The sequence below is a fragment of the Leptidea sinapis genome, chromosome 39 (genome assembly GCF_905404315.1).
Source record: "Leptidea sinapis chromosome 39, ilLepSina1.1, whole genome shotgun sequence".
NCBI classification, from domain to species: Eukaryota; Metazoa; Arthropoda; class Insecta; order Lepidoptera; family Pieridae; genus Leptidea; species Leptidea sinapis.
In genome coordinates this window covers 9160348-9179953 of record NC_066303.1, presented here as the reverse complement: position 1 = coordinate 9179953, position 19606 = coordinate 9160348, and the positions used below count along the sequence as shown (strand labels likewise).

General features: G+C 32.1%; 1 protein-coding gene across 1 annotated transcript in view; it reads left to right on the top strand.

The window, feature by feature from the left end:
- Positions 1 to 19606, top strand: part of LOC126976123 (C3 and PZP-like alpha-2-macroglobulin domain-containing protein 8) — a 275988-nt gene that overhangs the window by 160422 nt on the left and 95960 nt on the right. Inside the window, exon 7 of the mRNA XM_050824318.1 lies at positions 120 to 275. Within this exon, the coding sequence (XP_050680275.1) occupies positions 120 to 275 (156 nt within the window). The remainder of the gene's footprint in view (positions 1 to 119; positions 276 to 19606) is intronic.

Sequence of the window (19606 nt, the reverse complement as noted above, 5' to 3'; positions counted from 1 at the left end):
TGTCTAAAAACACCATGTTTGCTTGTTTTCTGCTTACTCTTCGCCTTAAAGCTAAATTACTACAAAAATATTGTGTGAGAAAAACGGTGCTCGTTGATACATTAAGTTTTATTCAACAGGTAGAAGCAGTTAGCACTGAAAAGGAGGTCAGAGTGCGTGTGAAGCTGTATGACAACAGTACAGATATCTACAGTCAGGATATCGACATGTCTACTGGAGAAGGTGGTTTCATAGTTCCCACTGTCTTGGCTGACTCGCCGTACATTAACCTGCAGGTGAGTTTTACGATAGACACATTCATTTTTAATAATTCCTGACGCAAAATATTGATTCTAAAAGTTTAATGTGTGTCTGTATATTATGTATGTCTCTCTATGGCATAGTAGGTCCAATGAATTAATTTAGTAGCTTAATTGTTCGCTATTGTAGACCATTATTCTATGCGTCATTCTCGTGAATAGGTGCTGCTTGGGGTGACTGTTTGATCCTGTCATGACGAATCCTGGTCTTGTTTGTTACAAAAATTAATGTTTAATATTTTTTTTTCATTATTGGAAGTCTTGATATAATATTCATATAATAACTTAATTATAAAATACTACCTTTTGATAGGTTTGAAGTCGGTGCCAAGCCTAACGTAAAAGCAGGTAAGTACCTAAGCTTGCCACTCGTGACTTTGAGTGGCATAGCTTCGTCTAGAACAAAACAACCCAATCGGGCAGGCACCGACTTAAACCCTATCAATAGGTAATACTTTATTAATATTAAAGGTTTGCATAAGACGTGTATTAAATTAAATCTTTTTCAAGTTATTTTTTACTTCTCAGTTTTTGTTTTGTCGGTTTTTTTAAACGTAGTTTTTTTATATTCATTTAATTTGTAATTTAAAAAAAAAGTTTTTTTTTTAATTTCTGCGAATAGGTTAAAAAAAATAACTAAAATTGTTACTTGTTATTACTTATATTAAAAATTTGTTAGAATTGTAATTTGAAAGAAAAGGATATAAGTAAAGAGTACCCAAATTAGTGATTTCTTGCGGGAAGTATGACAGAACGCTGGTAGATAGAGTCCTTCATATCTATCTGCCTTCACCTATGGAACTCATTCGTATATTCGCATATTATACGTAGGTATAATATTGTACAGATGTACGATTATCAATGGAGCTACATCAATATTGAAGCATTAACTGAATCTCTCAATCAATACGTCAATACCTATTCAAGTCAGCGTTGAATCTGAATTGACAGTTCGCGCCTCAAAGCTAATTCAGTTTAATCGGCACATTAATTGGGCCTAGAAGTTGGGAAACTCGAGATCCATGGCAGTAATCGTAACACTGACTCGGAATACAAATGGCCATTTTCATCCGATTACAATTTACATGCAAACGTTGCGTCGCCACGTTAAATCCTACCATTTATTTGTGATGGAAACAGGTCATTTTATACGCAGCCTTGCAAATCAGCCACATTTTAAAACATATATTTTGATGAATTTCAGACTTTTGCCGTTTCATAATCAAAGTAAGAAGAATTGAAATACAGTTATATAAAAATTAAGTCAGTTCAAAACTAAAGAATAACACGACCAATATAACATTTATTTTATTTTAATAGTTGATACTCGTTGAAAAAATTGCGCGGATAATAATTGAAACCAAATGGTTTTTTCCGTACTTATTTTTAACACATCACACTAAAATTATCAAGTGGCACGTTTTTTTGGCGTCAGAATCGGAAGATTTAGATAATTATTTTAGGAACTCTATAAATGTTATAACTGCGTACATTTAGATTTTTCAACAACAAATTTTCGTGTAGAAAAACTAATAAAAAATCCATAAATGACGACCAGGACTTCTTTATGCTAAGTATTCACTTTTAAATGTTGAACCAAACTTTAACGGCATTACAAAAAAACCAAGAATATGCAAAATGTTGACTATATCGCTGACAACACTGTCAATACTATGATAATTCTGAAGTTTTTTGAATGTCAGGCAGCCTTGCAAATAAACGCGGGGAAGGTTATACGTGCGAATAACCAATTATAAGTAAAATATCTATTCGCATATTCTTGGTTTATTCTCAGGTATTCAACTTTAAATCAAGTTTATTTGTAAGGCCGTAAGAGTTTTAATGAAACTCCTTAATATATCCCAATAGAGTTGGGCTTATGAGAATTGTAATGAGACACACTTTTACTGTAAAAGTTTTAAAGGCGCTAATGCCATGCATAGCTGACTGATTACGATTTGATTACCTTCTCTATCTTGTTGTATATCCGTTGCAGATATTTTTTTCTCCCGCACGTTTGTTCATCTATACGCAAGTATATTGTAAGACTATGGTCCAACACCTAACTACGGACCTAAAAACTAGATATTGGGATCTCACAACACTAAGCTTTTATATATTACTGTTTATTTATTTATATATAACGTTATATAATTATTTATATAATAAATACATAACCATAATATATATCGACGACCTCTATAGCCGAGTGGTTAGCGATCCCACCTACTAAGCTTGAGGTCCTGGGTTCGAATCCCGGTAGGTGCAAGCATTTATATGATGAATATGGATGTTTGTTTCCGAGTCATGGATGTTTAAATGTATTTATGTATGTTTATATGAATTTATGTATGTTTAAGTAAGTATATTGTATTAAATATATCATTGTCTTGTAACCCATAAGACAGGCTATATATGCTTAACTTGGGGCAAGATAATTTGTGTAAAAAGTGTGTCAATATTATAATATATAATATAACTTTTTACACGCTTTTTATTAGCCTCTCTTGTATGTATGTGTGTTTGTAATCGACTCATTAGGGCTTGATTTTGACCAAATTTAAACGGCCAGATTTCGTTCAACTTCATAATTTTATACGAGGACCGATCACAATACAATATTATTTTGATAAAATTATTCAATTTTTTAATTAGCAAAATAAGATTTTTTTTAATGTATAAAATTTTCATCTGTCTTCTCTAAGGCAGGAATTCATGTTAATTTTAAATTTCAGACATTATCTTTAACCGATTTATCTAATTTTAGGAAATTTTCGAATACCAAAGAAGCACGCTTTTATAAATAAGCCAAATTAAATAGTAGGAAATATTTTCTATTTTTTAGTTCGATTTTCTATAAAAAGCGTGTTTTTAGTTTCTTTTTAAATACTATTTATTATTTCAACGTTCACATTGAGTTATTTCAGTGATGTCTACCGAACGCAATTACAGTGACATGAAGTGGTTATGTCGTGATCATGCAAATATATCGTGGTTCAACGGAATTGCCAATCCAGCTAAAGTGCTTTTAGACCCTGATAACTATCTTATGAATTATTATGTGAGTGAAATGGTGACGAGACGTACTTGCCTATATCGTTATTATTGTCATAACATTTGCATGTTATTATTAAATTCAATTTATATTCTATTAATATTAGAACTATATTTATAATATAGATATTATTATGTAATATTTTTTTATATTTAGACACGTCGTGTTAACTTTTATTCAATTAGGCTAAACTTAGCGCTTTTGAAGTGTCACTGTAAATATTTCTTTTAAATTACTATCTACGTCTACGCCCATGAAGGGATCCGTAGCAGCAAGTAACAGAATATAAAAATTCTTGTAGTTCGTTGTAACTTTGATCGATTTTTTAATAATGGTGTATTTTTTTTTCATTTATGTTAATGATATTATGATTTATGACGTATCAAACCAGTTCAAACCAATTTTCAGTGGATGTTTGCATGGTAATATACATCATATTTTTTTTTTAGTTTTATAATTATCTTATTTTAGAAGTAACATGTGTCCCAATTTACCACTTTGGAAGTGTCTCTCGCGGAAACAATTCTGTTTAGAAAAAAATTATATTAGAAACCTCAATATCTTTTTTGAAGACCTATCCATAAATACCCCACACCTATGGGTTTGATGAAAAAAAAAATTAACTTCATTTCTAAGAGCCCCCAAATTTGTTGTTTTTTTTTATTGTTTTGTGTAAAAATCTTAATGCGGTTCACATAATACATCTACTTACCAAGTTTCAACAGTATAGTTCTTATAATTTCGGAAAAACTGGCTGCGACGTATGGACGGACAGACAGACAGACATGACGAATCTATAAAGATTCGTCATGTCTGTCTGTCTGTCTTCCTGTCATGTCTGTCTTATATAATATATAAACACAATAAGTGTATCTTTTATATACACTTATGTGTTCCATTTTTTGCCATTTGGCTACGGAACCCTAAGAAACTGAAAGAAAGCAGTAAGATTGAAAGAATTATTAAGAATGTCCAATTCTTCTCCCCAGTACCACTAAATGTCTTCTGCTGAATATAAGAAGAATTAGAAGTGAACAAGAAAAGTCCAAGGCATGTTACGTTTTATTACATTTGTGCTATTCACAGACAGATTTGTGTTACCAAATCATTTTGTTGAACATCTGACAAAGCTATCTAAGAAATGCATCGAGAAATAAACATCAAATATTTACATCTGTGCCCAAACTGTGTAACAAAATTGAAGTCAAACTACACAAAATAATAAGGTGAGTTGATTTAATGTCTGCAGTTAAATCAAAAGCTGTACCCATGGAACAGGTAGAATTTGGGCGAATAACACGGCCTGATATTACAGTAAGATAGAAAAACAAATAGTTAAAGCATTTGAATCTTTTATATAATTAATTATTTTTACATAATGTATATAATTTTATTTAAAGTTTATGCTATAGTTTTTCCAATATAATTTTAAGAATACTTTACATAAAATATAACCAGCGGGAACCCTATAAGTAAGGCTGGATTCAAATTATAATGTACAACGGCAAAAGAAAGCTAATATAGAGTGTGACATGGCGGGAGAAAGTAATGAGAAACCTTATATTTTTATTCGAAAAAGTATATAACATTTTTTTTTACAATATCATTCCATTGAAAAAAATTAAAAAAAAAACAACCGACTTCAAAAAACACTATTCCAAAACAATAGATATAAAGATGCACTAAAAAAGAAGAAAAAAATGCGTATTTTTATACAATCTAATTAATTAATCTAATTCGAATTCGAGGCGAAACACGTGTCGAATTGTGTAAAAACAAATATTGGCGGAATTAACACTAAAGAAAACTTAAATCATTTGTACAATCCAATTAATTAATCTAATTCTAGTAACGATTATTGTTATTTTTGGAATCGGTGTCCTCCCGATCTCGCCTCTCGCCTCGTCACGTAGTGCGTGCGACACAAGCACATCTCACATATAACGCCTATTTATGTAGTTACAAAACTCCCTTGGCTGACACCGACTCCAAAAATAACAATAATCGTAACTAGAATTAGATTAATTAATTAGATTGTACAAATGATTTAAGTTTTCTTTACACGAGGCAACTATTTAGAGACAAAGTAACGCCTACTTCAATACATTTTTTTTAAATTAGATTGTACAAAAAAACATACGCAATTTTTTTCTTACTTTTTAGTGCATGTTATATTTATTCTTTTGGAATAGTGTTTTTGAAGTCGGTTATTTTTTTGTTAGAATTTTTTATGTTTAGATTTTTAGTGCATCTGATGCAATTTACTCATGGATTCCACTATCAGAACCGAAACTCAACTAACTCTCACCAAAGTTCCCTTGAAGTATATCCTTTCCAATAAAAAAAGAATTATCGAAATCGATTGGCGTGATATTGAGTTATTCGTCAACTAAAATTATCCTTTTGTTGTTTAGTGTTTTTGTAATAAAAAAGTAAGCGGATAACATGCACAAATAAGGTTTATAAATTGCAAGTGTTTGTAATTGTACTGTCTCAAAATGATAAATAAAAAAAAAAAACGTTAAAACCTACCACCCATTCGAAAACGTTTGATCTAATTAACTGAAAAAAGTTCATTTGCTTGCTTTCGTTCGCTGAATGTGAACAAGGCCTTAGACTGTTTCTCCATCCATTCATCCTAGCCGCAACTGAAATTTCGACTGCGTGTTATATTATGGCCATCATACAAATAAAAAAATCCTATTTATTAGCATTTGAAAATAGTAAAGATTTATATCATTTTCAAAGGTACAGCACCCTAAGGCTAAGTTTTATAGAGCGTACTAAGAGTTTGCTCAGACTTTACTTACGGTAAATAGCTAAATTGCATTACATAGCTAAGTGTAAGCTAAGCATAATATTTTATTTCGCTTTTATACTCATTTGATAGCTGAAATTTTACTGAGCTTAAGCTAAGACCGCCGAATACAAAAGTCAAGTTCTCGTTTTATCACAATCAGCAAAGTTTTACCAGTGGGAGGCTCCTTTGCACAGGAAGTCGGCTAGGTACCACAACGGCGCCTATTTCTGCCTTGAAGCAGTAATGTGTAAACATTACTGTGTTTCGGTCTGAAGGGCACCGTAGCTAGTGAAATTACTGGGCAAATGGGATTTAACATATTATGTCTCAAGGTGACGAGCGCCATTGTAGTGCTGCTCAGAATTTTTGGGTTTTTCAATAATATTGAGCGGCACTGCATTATAATGAGCAGGGTGTATCAATTACTATCAGCTGAACGTACTGCTCGTCTCGTCTCTTATTTTCATAAAAAAATACGCCCCATAGATCTCAGACTAAGTGTGCCAAGTTTATATTTTTATTTATTTTTATCTTCCTCCATTTACATAATAAATTCATTTTTTCTTGTTCATAATATTCACAAAGAAACTGTCATGCCGAGAGTTTTATATTTTATTCTATAGAATATTTTTCTTACAAAACAAATGGTATTATTAATGAACCACGTTATCACCTCTCATCACCTATTGTCACAGTAATCCTATAAATCGTCACATCTTTACAAATTTTTCAAAGCGAACCTCCTTTGTACTTTATCTGAAGTTTTTTCTAAACGTAATTTCATCACGCTCCACTCGGCTAGATAAATTATACGGTATCCTCGTATTCAAATAATCCTTAACTCCATTAAGTTAACAAAATGCGACGGCTTTTAGGGAATTTGGCTACTAATCTTGTCAGAGTGAAAAAATCCGGGATAACTGGAACAACACGAATATATCCTGACTTTGGATCGATTTATTCTAAGCCAATTTAAGAGTTATTTTGTTTTTGTCAAACAGGCTTATATCTAGTTGGTATTGTGTTACCTATAAAGTATCCAATATATGAAAGGAAAAATCTTTACAAACGAAAATTAGTATTGATAGTGTCAATATATTTTCCTTCTTTTTTTAACTATAGCACATTCTTAAGGAAAGAATGTTCTATGGAAAGAAACTTATATTTTGCTATTGAATTTGGAGGTTCAATTTTTTTTCCAATGCCTAAAAGGCAACAGACACAATAACTGTGTCAAACAATTTTTCAAAGAAAAATTTTTTTTTAAACAATAACGTATTTCAAGATTGTTTTCACGTTAACGACGACAAAGTATACTTAAAAAAATCAGCTGTAGAAATATATTCTTCAACATGGGGGAGGGAGAAAGCATTGCTTAAAACAATGGTTTGATGTAGTGGAAGTAGCTTTTCAACTTTAGAGCAATATCATTTGCGAAGTTTAATAAGTAAGCCACAAGGAAACAAGGTAGGTAACTTTGGAAACTTTGAGACGATCACTAACCCCGAGACAGTCATTAACGAAATACCTATTTATTTTAAAGACATTACCAAAGTTTGTATTGCGCGAAGGTAAAATAAATTGTTGCCCTAGAATTCTTCATGAACTTTAGCAATCAACTAAAATAAGTATATTATAACGAGTCTTCTTTGCGTTTCTCTAGTGATAAGTGTTATTTTTACGAGTTTATTCCGAGCAAATCGTCAGTCAGTCAGATTTATATAAGCAGTAATGTGTAAACATTACTGTGTTTCGGTGTGAAGGCGCCGTAGCTAGTGAAGAAATAGTGTAGAATTAGTGATAGAAATTACTGGGCAAATGAGACTTAACATCTTATGTCCCAAGGTGACGAGTGCAATTGTAGTGCCGCTCAGAATTTTTGGGTTTTTCAAGAATCCTGATCGGCACTGCATTGTAATGGGCAAGGCGTATCAATTTCCATCAACTGAACGTCCTGCTCGTCTCGTCCCTTATTTTCATTAAAAAAAATATATATATATTACTAGCTGACCCAACAGACGCTGTTCTGTCAAAAGAAAAAAAATGTAAGTATTCGGGAATAATGTAGTCTAAAGCCGTCGAAAATATGTACTTAATCTTGATGTTGTATGTATTTTTTAATGCTGACTCATAATCAAACAAATTAAAAAAAAAAATGTCAAAAAAATAAAAATAAAATAATTGGCGTGGACCACCCTTTACATTTAGGAGGATGAAAAATGATGTTGTCCGATTCTCAGACCTACCCAATATGCACTCAAAATTTCATGAGAATCGGTCAAGCCGTTTCGAAGGAGTTTAACTCCAAACACCACGACATGAGAATTTTATATATAAGTTGTAGTAATAAAAATGACAAGAATAATTAAATGAAATTGTCCAACAAAATTTGTTAATCTACGATGGATGTCTGTTAGATAATTTATCGTGGCGGTTCTTACTTATTAGCCTCTTTTTTAACTTTGATTTTGCTGTTAACTAGTTTTCTGCTACCTTATTCCATTATTGATGATCAGGAATGGAAAAAAATACTATTTTTATAAAAGTCAGACTAAATCTTTATATTAAGATGTAATATAATATATTAAGAGGTAAAGTTTAGTTTGTGGGTTTGTAGGGGTAATCTCTGGATTTGCTGAACCGATTTAAAAAAATCTGTTACCAATAGAATCCACATTATTTATGACTGTCACAGGCTATATTTTAACTCCAACATTAACAACACTTTCTTGTGGAGTGAATCCGACTGATTTTCAAAGTAGGAGAAACAAATATTCGAAAGAAAATGTTTCTTACAAACGCTCCCTTAACGATGATAATGGTTGTTTTGTTTATATTTATCTGACAGTATTGAAACATCAACTAAATAAGGACAAAGTCGCGAGTAACAGCTAGTACATATTTTAACCCCCATATTCATAATCGTCCGCTAACTTTAAACAGCCGCTAAGCAGTGCTTTTTCTCATTCTTAGGTCAATAGAAGAAGACAGAGTGAGAATTTACAATGCTTTAAGTTAGCAGACTATTATGAATAAGGGGTTAAGTGTTCAAATTTTGTAACATACGTGTTAATTATATTTGAAATAAATAAAATACAAAATACTTACTATTTATATGTGATCCCAGTATCTTTTTTTATTTCTTGTAATATTATTTTTACAAAGTTTTACCACGCAACCCGGCATTTTAGTATCAACTATTAGCAAAGTTTACCAGAACATGTGGCAAGTCAACGTCACAATTAGTTCGAGACTGGCTCGACTATGCCCACTTGGGCGTAGTATTAGTTGCCGCACTTTGCGACAACGCCTGCGGTATCTAGTTCGAGCGCAGCGGAGACCAAATCGTAATCTAAGTGTGCTAAGAATATAATCCGAACTCATTTGCCGAGATTTGGCAGAGCTATCCTACATGTCCATTAGCGAATGAACTCAAAACTTTTACTATCAACTTGTAAAGTTGCCATTTAATAGGTTTTGCGCAGGTTGAGTAGTTTCTTGTTTATCTAATTAAACGACTTATATAACTTATATCGATAATATATAACTTGTTTCGAGGACCATTCCAATTTTTTTTTCGAGAGGAGGAAAATACATTTACGTATTTGGGCCCCGACACAGGGCCCATATGTCGGACTCGAGTGTCCGCGCAAGCGGACACCCCCTTCCGACTAAAACCTCCTCTATGCTGTTGGCCTGAAGGCTTTTAGTGCGACATAGGACGTGGGCCGTGGAGGGCGCAAAGACTACGCAACAACAGTACAGCTTTAGGTTTATTGGGTTTTGGGATACCGATAACAATGGACTCCTTCTATTGTTCGGGGAACGCATTATTAGACAAGAACCATTCCTGGTTTACACTACTTTATATTTTATTATTATATTTTTTTTAATTTCAGCAAACCTATGAAAATTATATAAAAGAAACTAGCTGACCAGGCAAAACGTTGTATTCCCATATGTAGAATTAAAAAAAAATCAATAATTAAAATTTTTGGGGTATAAAAAATAGATGACGACCGATTCTCAGTCCTTCGAAAATCATTATATTCGATTGTCATCTTGCAACTCTATTGCTTATCTGTGGATGGAATAGAAATAATATTAAAATCGCGATACAAAAACAAGTGTTCATCGTAGACGGGTGAAAATTTGAAGTTGTATGTATTGCTTAGTGCTGAATCATAATAAAATTTAAATAAAATAAATTGTCAAAAAAATATTTAGGTTTTGGTGACACTTATCACTTAGGGGTATGAAAAATAGATGTCGGCCGATTTGTTTAAAATTTTCAAACGAATTGGTTTAGCCGTTTCGGAGGAGTTCGGTAACAAACACCGGAGCTTGAGAGTTTTATATATAAGATATAACATGTAAACCTTGTAAATCACAATGATCATAATAAAAACAAAAACATAATAATATTAAGCAGGTACGACACGACTATGAGAAGAGAGGAAAGTATTACCTGATTCTGGCAAATTTTGTGAGACTTCTTTCATTGTATGCATTTGTATGTTTGCTTATAGGTGTAGAGCGCTTTCGCACCACGTCCGATCCGAATGCGATCCGTACCCGTGAAAAAACTGTCCTAAGTAGTCATAGAACTATTTCTATTGTAGTTTACGCACTTGATCTGACTTCCGTCATCCGATTTCTTTCCGTCAACCGTTAGAAATAGTTCTACGACTACACCGGACCGTACTTTCACGGGTACGGATCGGATTCGGATCGGACGTAGTGCGAAGCCCTCTTATACCTAGTATGTTTTTATAATAATCACGTGTTTTGAAACGTTGTTTTTGTCCAGAATATATTATGTACCTATTCGCTTTTTAATGCTTCATCCCAAGGGCAGGCTATATATAAAACTATTCTAAAAATTGCGATGACAAGGAAAAATTGCTTAGCAAAATACGCTGTAAAAAAGCTGTAAAGTAGAGAATTTGGTGATCTTGTGACATGAGCGAACAACACAAAGTGTTGTTTGTTGTTAAGAGAAAAATATATCATCTTTACCTTATTACCTATTCTTTAAAATATAGCATGGTTCTCAAGAGACTTTCTTCTACATTTTACAAATACTAAATGAGATTATAATTATAACTGTACCATTTACCCGCCCATATCAGCAAAGGTAGGTTATTACCTACATATGTAGTTATAGATGAGATGTGCTTGAGTCGCACGCGCGACGTGAGTGGGCGATAGGCGATAGCGGGGCCGCGGCGGGAGGACACCGATTCCAAAAATGACAATATTCGTGACTAGAATTCAATAAATTAATTAGATTTTATAAAAATACGCAATTATATTTATACTTTTTAGTGCATATTATATCTATTATTTTGGAAGTATAATGTTTTTGTATTCGGCTATTTTTCGTATTTTTTGTATTAAATCTTTTAACATAATTTTTACCCACTTCAAGATGTACGGTTTCACAATAAAACATTTTTTTTACCTTTATAATCCTAACCAGGACAGTAAAAATATGCTAAGAATTATTCGTTCACATACGGGACGTATCACAAAAAAATGAGTGTGGTTTAAACATAGTCTTGCCATAAATACTGAAACAAAGAAAAGGAAAATTTCTCGCCGAGTCTTGCTGGAAGGACCATTCTTCGTTATTGAACATGGTGTTATTAAGGGGCTTCACTACCTTCTCAAGAATGGTATCTTGATACACTTGTGCCGATGCTTGGATACCTTTTTTACAAAAGTATGGCTCAGTCACTCCTTCATAGCTAATACCCCACCATGCCTACTTTGTGTAATGCAATCACAGCGTCGATTCGGTCGTCTTTATCACCCCAATCCATTTTAATATCACAAAATATTGTACAATGTATTGGCGCCAAAATGAGAAAACCCAATGAACAATCATATAAAATGACAGATTCCAAATTCAAATGTAATATTTTGTTTATTTTTAATTGCAACAGTATTTTTGGCCAGACTAATTTTAAACTAAATAAATAATTTGTGTTAGGTACGAGTATATTCAATTAAGATATTCACTTCAAATGAAACAGATTGCCGTTGCAATTATAGAAGTAGATGGATGTTTGAGAATAAAACTAAACACAAGTAAAACTTCAAACTCTCTATCCACATCCGAAAAGCTCGGACAGCATTGCAAATACTTGCATTTAATAGGACTTAGTTTTAGTAAATCCCATTAGAATTTGATTGGATCGTACTGGAGTGCAAGGTAAGCTCAAATAATTTGAAGTTAATTCATCTCGGTTTAGTCTTCGATGTAAAAGTACACATTTCTGGTTAGAAAATCACTTTGAATATAATACTGTATGCTTTAGCGCAGTGGTCGGCAAACTTATTACCCAAAGACCCAAATATGAACACTTCAACAAATTAAAAATAAATTGGGAGGCAAATCTGCTTGTTTAGTAAACTCATATTTATATATATTACTAGCAGACCCGACAGACGTTGTTCTGTGTATAATAAATAAAATAATGTTTTTATATGAATTTGTCAATAATATATCATAACATCAAAAATTACTTCGTAAAATATGCACCCTGCTGTAGTAATGAAATTGTTTCACAGCAGAACTGTCAAACAGTGCGTCAATAAATTCTCTCATAGAAATTATGTATGGACACATCAAAGGAAAAACAAATTTGTTGTTTTTATTTAATTTAGCAGCATTTTCCTATTTATTAACCTTTTAAACCTTCTCTGGACTTCCCCAAATAATTCAAGACCAAAATTAGCCAAATCGGTCCAACCGTTCTCGAGTTTTAGGGAGACTAACGAACACAATTCATTTTTATATATATAGATTTATACATTATATCCCACTTATTCTGAAGTACGAAGAAGTATTATAAAGTGAACAATGTGCTCGCTCAAAATAAGATGTAATTTTATTCTTTACCAAGTTTTTTTTAAATGAAAACATTATTGCGCCTACATACTCGTGCCAGAGCCAAACTTGTGGAGCCAAAGAGCCACAGGCGGCTCTGGAGCCGCATTTTGCCGACCTCTTCTTTAGAAGGATAACATGAAGAATATGCAAAGGGTTTACTAGAAGGTTCATTATAGCTAACAGTACGACATAATAATGAATAATGATAATCAAAATGCTTCTTGTTGCGGATATAGCCTGGATCTGTCACAAAATTACTAGCCCACACTTATCACTTTACCAAACAGCTCTAAAATCACCAACGAATATAAATTTTTTGCACTACCTAACTATAAATCTTTAAATCATGGCTAATAGTATTAAAATACGACGATACAGAAAACATACTTAAAATTAACACTTAAGCATCAATTACTAACATTTATTTTATCTTGTGCACAGTTTGACATACTAACATAGACTTAATACAAAAAAACACACACACGCACGTACACATACCTCTTTTTAGTGACTTTGCTTATTATGTATAACAAAGTACGTTTCGGAAGGAACTAATGTAAACGACTTCAACCTTCATTTTTTGTTATCTTATCTTCGTTTTAATATGTTACTTGATAATATGAATGATACTTCGATAGAACTGTTTCAGAAAGTATCATTTTGTCAACTGAAATAGGTGAAGAGTACTAAAAATGTCCATTCGAGATGGTTTTTACAATTATGAAGAAACTGATTGCCTAGATTCTGATTAACAAAAATGTGTTAAATAAAATACACTTTAAAAGAAAAAACACATAACATTTTAAAATTCAAATTGAAGATAGCTTACCACAACAATCACAACCGGAACCACGTTAATATGTATAAATATGTTTATTTACTTAAAACATAATAATTACAATAAAATGTATACAGAAAACATTTATTTTCTCAAAATTTAACCCTTTAGAATTCCTTTTGATTTCATGACGCTCTGAAAGAGAAGAAACTCTCCCAGCATTCTTTTTTTGCGCTCTTTTTAATAAAATATACAATATTCTACTGTCATTGTTATTGCTATAAAATAGTCCATAATCTAGTCCCAGGCTGTCCGATCACTTAGATATTCAGCTGTGGAGTAATAGGATTTACAACAGAGCTATTTTTAATAAAACATTTAAATTTATTTATTATATAATGCTTAAACAGTGGCTGCAACTTTATTATAAAAGTTTATACAAGTTATCTATCTATAAATATCGTTTTTTTTTAAAGTAGATCATCATTTCACTTCTGTCTCACCTTTCTTAAAATTGAAAAAATATCTCTATTTAACATATCCCTAAATGTACACTTTCAATCAGCAAATCCCTAGAAAAGAGATTAGCCTATGTATCTACATAACATCATAACTGAGATTAAGTTTAGCTAAGTCAGCCCTACCAGACTAATTTGATTAATCCACACATTGATTGGATTCCCAGCATGAGCTACCCGATATAAATCACAGAATTTTCACTCTAATTAACTTTATATCCCAACTTCATTTGTCTAGAGGATAGAGGTGTCTGGATAATTTATAATAGTTAATAGTGTAATGTATATAACTAACTACACTAGTCTTATAAAGAATATACAAAATCTTATAAAAAATCTGTGCAGGACGCCCGACGGAAGTGATAAATTTTAAACTAATTAAAGTTGAACTTTTTATAATATTGAAATTGTTTAACTCAGAAAAGCTTAGGTTATATATTAATGTTTTTTTTATTTATAATACAATATGTTTTATTCTTAGCTACAATTCTTGAATATGTATAGTAGAATTTTGTGTATGTACATAATTAGCATCATTATGTATCTATTTTTGTATAATTTTTTTTTAGTGCGATAGTTAATTATTATTTTGCTTTTAAATTAATATGTCAGTTCAGCTCTAAACGTCACACAATGGGGTCACTGAAAATCAGTGTTGTGGTTATTATGTGTACGAATGGACACGACAACTGAGTGGACTCCAGTATTGGAAGACCAATTAGTATTGCTTTTTTTTCTTTTGTATTAAGTAAGTTAAGTTATTACTTAATCTTATTAGATTAAGCATATATTTTGTTATCATTGACCTTTTTGTGTGAATGTGTTAGTTTTTCTTCCAAAATAAATTCATTTTCATTTGATTTCATTTCGTTATAATAGTAACAATTGGTTAGAGTGAGAGAAGAGGAGTACGAGGAACAAACATAAACTTGTTATGCCTACTACTCGGTTGGGTCGAGTTAGTAAGTCTTTTGTTAGGCGATGTATATGCTTCTACAATATGATCCCAGAAAATGTACAAAACAAATGTGTTACGAAATTTAAAGGAATTGTTAAAAAGCGTTTGTGTGGGAAAGGTTATTATAGCATAAACGATTTTCTTAATGACACCACGGACTGGGATTAAAGCAAACACCCTCAGGCTCTTTAATTATTAATGTTTATTGTACGATATTACATTGTAATCCATATTTTATATAAAAAAAGAAAAGCCCGCTGAGTTTCTTGCGCCCATTTTTCTCAGGTCTGAGGCAGTCTCTTTTGAATGTGTGGTAGATTTTGACGTTCAATAAGTGATTATAAATCCTATTTTGAATAAAAATATTTGAATTTGAATTTGAATTTGGAGTCTACCTACCGCTGCCGTATGCGTGATAGAAAGGAAAGCCAGACAAACTGGCGATGTAACACATTACATTACGAATCAACTTACCCTCCCGATGTTATCACTTCAAAATTACAAGTGGAAAGTATTATGCGTGTTTGAGTTTGAAACTAGTGAAACACAATCGTGGCACGACTATCAGAATTTGGAAATTTCAAGGTAAATTACCGACTTGTTCATCTCGTTACGTAAAAATGAACAAGTCTTATGGCAAATCTAACATTGTATCAGTTCTCTTTCTTTCTCTTATCGAATCAAAAATATAGAATTAAAAACTTGTACCTTTTCATTATAATAAGGTATACCAATAACATATTCTTATAGCCTATCTTTTGCGCGATGAGATTTTCTTACAACACACTAATTTTCATCAAGATCGGTCAAGCTACCGTCCGATCTTGATGAGCTATAAGAGGAAACGCAGACAAACAGATATTTCAAAAATCATAGAATTTTGTTCAGCACCATGTCGTAAAGTGACTTTATAAATTAGACAAAATTATAAGTGACTAAATAATTTGTTATTTTTAAAGTGATATTCCATACTTCTGGGATTAATTAAATTTGTAACCAAAATTAAAAAGACGACCTCTCGGATACATCAGTGACGACTGCATTTTTTATAAATTTTGGTTAAAAATTTAATTTAATGACTTTGATTTAATTTAATGATTCATTTACAACAAAGTACTAGGTGTGTACAGATAACCGAACTTTTATTTACTACATCCAAAGAAGAAAATTCTTTAAAGTTGACAATTTACTCTTGCGAAACCAAAAGAGTCTCAAAACCGTTATGGGTCCATAAAAACTCCCCGAGGTAATAAAGGACCCCTTGCACGTGCTTAAACGCTGATTCAGGGGTTCTTTGTCATAAGAAGTAGCCCCCGACTTAGACGTCTATTTTATGGAAAGTAACAAGAATTTCGAGATCTCTGGATTTGGGCCACCCAAACATTCCGAAACAAATATAACGCTAATAACTTTATGTCAACATAAAAATACATACATAAAAAATACGTTTTATTCACGTTTATCACAATAATAACTATATAAAATATATACAGGTTATAGGAAAACGCATTACAGGGGCATTCCCGTATTACGCGTTCTTACGACCTCGTAATTCGTAATAATAATAATAATTCATCACAATTCGTAAAAAGTATTTTCAACTGTTTGCTTAGTTTTACTATTTTATTAAGGTTTTTAATACACAAATTTAATAAAATAATTTAATTTTGTAATAACCTAATTGACACATGTGTAAAGATACGCGAAGCTAATTATGAACTGTACAAATCATTATAAATTTCACAGTACAGAAATATGTATTTGGAAAATCCCGCGTTATAGGGAGGGGAATTTCCGTACTTAAATCTTTTAAAATCTGAAATGATTTTAATTTGGTTTCAATAATAAATAACAAGCAGAGAAATGAAAATATAAATACCATGAAAGCCTTTAGGAATTGTTTCTAAAAAGTAAACAATAATTGCAGTCATTTGGGATTGAAGACACGTAGAAGACAAGATGAACAAAAAAAAATTTATACAATATTAAATTGAAGCAATGAGAATCAAAATGGCCGAACTTATTTTTATAAATGAAGTTTATACGTTCTAAAAGATGATTAATTTAATTTATCATTCTGGTAGAACCAGGGTGGTTTCAACGTTATTTAGTTGATTAAATCACTTAGATCCATAACAAATCGGTCATACTTGTCAGGTCATTGAATGAAGTCTCCATTACGAGATTGTCAATCACTAATGGGATAAATAATATATAAATTTTTACTATGAAGAATTTTATTTATAACTAGCTAACCCGGCAAACGTTGTTTTGCCATATAAATTACTTAGAGTTGGACCGTTTCTTGGACATTGCAATATTACTTTATTTTTCTAAAATGAAAGAATTTTTCTAAAATAAAACATTGCCTAAGTTGCTCCTTATTACATCACCACCTACGTGCCAATAAAAGTCTCGTAAAAATCGGTCCAGCCATATCAGAGATTAGCCGGAAGAAACAGACAGACAGACCGACAAAAATTGTAAAAAATGTTGATTTTGTGTATGTACCTTATATGTATATATATTCATATACATTTACTAAAAAACGGTTATTTCAAAATTACAAACAGACACTCCAATTTTATTTATATGTATAAATGAAATATTTATAATAATAAATGTATGTAGTAATGGTTAATACTTTGTTTTTACACGTATAGTACAAAGCTTGTTATTAAGAAATTTTTTATCATAATGCTCGCGTGTATGACGAAAAAATTTAAAGTAAAATTCCTTTGTTATGTTAACAAATTTAATAAAGTAAATTTTAGTTCCGCAGTGCCACCTTTCTTGGCTCAACACCAAGCGAATAACGCTATCTTGAAATAAATTGTGCCTTTTTCATTTTGCTAAAAATATGCTTTATTGCGATTTTGTTACATCAAAACTTTGTACAATTTTAAAAACTTTTGTTTTACTTGCAACGTTTGTCACTTTGAGTCTTGCAAGCCATAATAAAGCGATTTATTTGCTTTAATTAACGGATTTGATATTATATTGAATCAAAAACTGTTCTGCGTGATTGTAATCTCTATTTTATATTTATCAATTCAATTTTGACGCTAATAAATTTCACTACCAAAAAAAGTTACGACATCAAAATCCGGGTATAAAATTTGGTGTTGTGCATATCTATCATCCACATCCTATGTTTAATCATAACATTCGACTACTAAAGAATGAAAGATATTGTATAATCGTGTGAGAGAACTATAATTATTGCATCTTGTGGTGGCTGCATTACGAAAGATCCGTTTCTAATTACTATTGACAGAAGCAACGATAAACATTTATGTTAATTATGTGATTAAATGTTAGTAAATTTGTTATTGTAAAAAAACACAGTTGAAAGATAGTGTACACAATGGGAGGCTCCTTTGCACAGGATGCCTAGGCTAGATTATGGGTACCACAACGGCGCCTATTTCTGCCGTGAAGCAGCAATGTGTAAGCTTGTATTTCGGTCAGAAGCCGTAACTAGTTAAATTACTGGGATGAGACTTAACATCTTATATCTCAAGGTTATGAGCGCAATTGTAGTGCCGCTCAAAATGTTTGTGTTTTACAAGAATCCTGAGCGGCAGGCCGTATCAATTACCACCAGCTGAACGTCCTGCTCGACTCGTCCCTTATTAACATAAAAAAGAGGTTATTAAAAGCAATCTAGTGAAACCCATAAACCTCTATATTACAGGGGGAAGTAGTCATGAATGAAATGAATGAAAGTACTGTCATGAATGAAAGTATATACGAGAAAAATAACTACGTATGTCGGTATGTATCTGTAAATCGGTATGTATATTAATACATACCGATATTTTCATCAAGATTTCACACAGCTACTTCATAACAATGATAATTATTACAGGAATTTTTTTTATAGAAAAGGAGGACAAACGAGCGTACGGGTCACCAGGTGTTAAGTGATCACCGCCGCCCAATTTCTCTTGCAACATCAGAGGAATCACAAGAGCGTTGCCGGCCTTTAAGGAAGGTATACACACTATTTTTGAATGAACCCATGTTGTATCATCCAGGAAAAAACCACACAAGGAAGCTCGTTCCTCAGCTTTCTAGTATGTAAGTGGAAGATAGGTCCTTGAAAACCGCACAGTGGAGGACTGCCACACATCCAGATGGTGGGGATAATATCCTATTTTGTGACGTGTCGTGCAAAGGTGGAATTCGGCAGGAATCAGGTGAAACAGAAACAATTTTCAAAGAAAGCAGATAAATGATGTCTCCTCCAGCCTGTACTGACGCCGTCGTAAGTTTGCAAGAAGGCTGTCATTCAAGC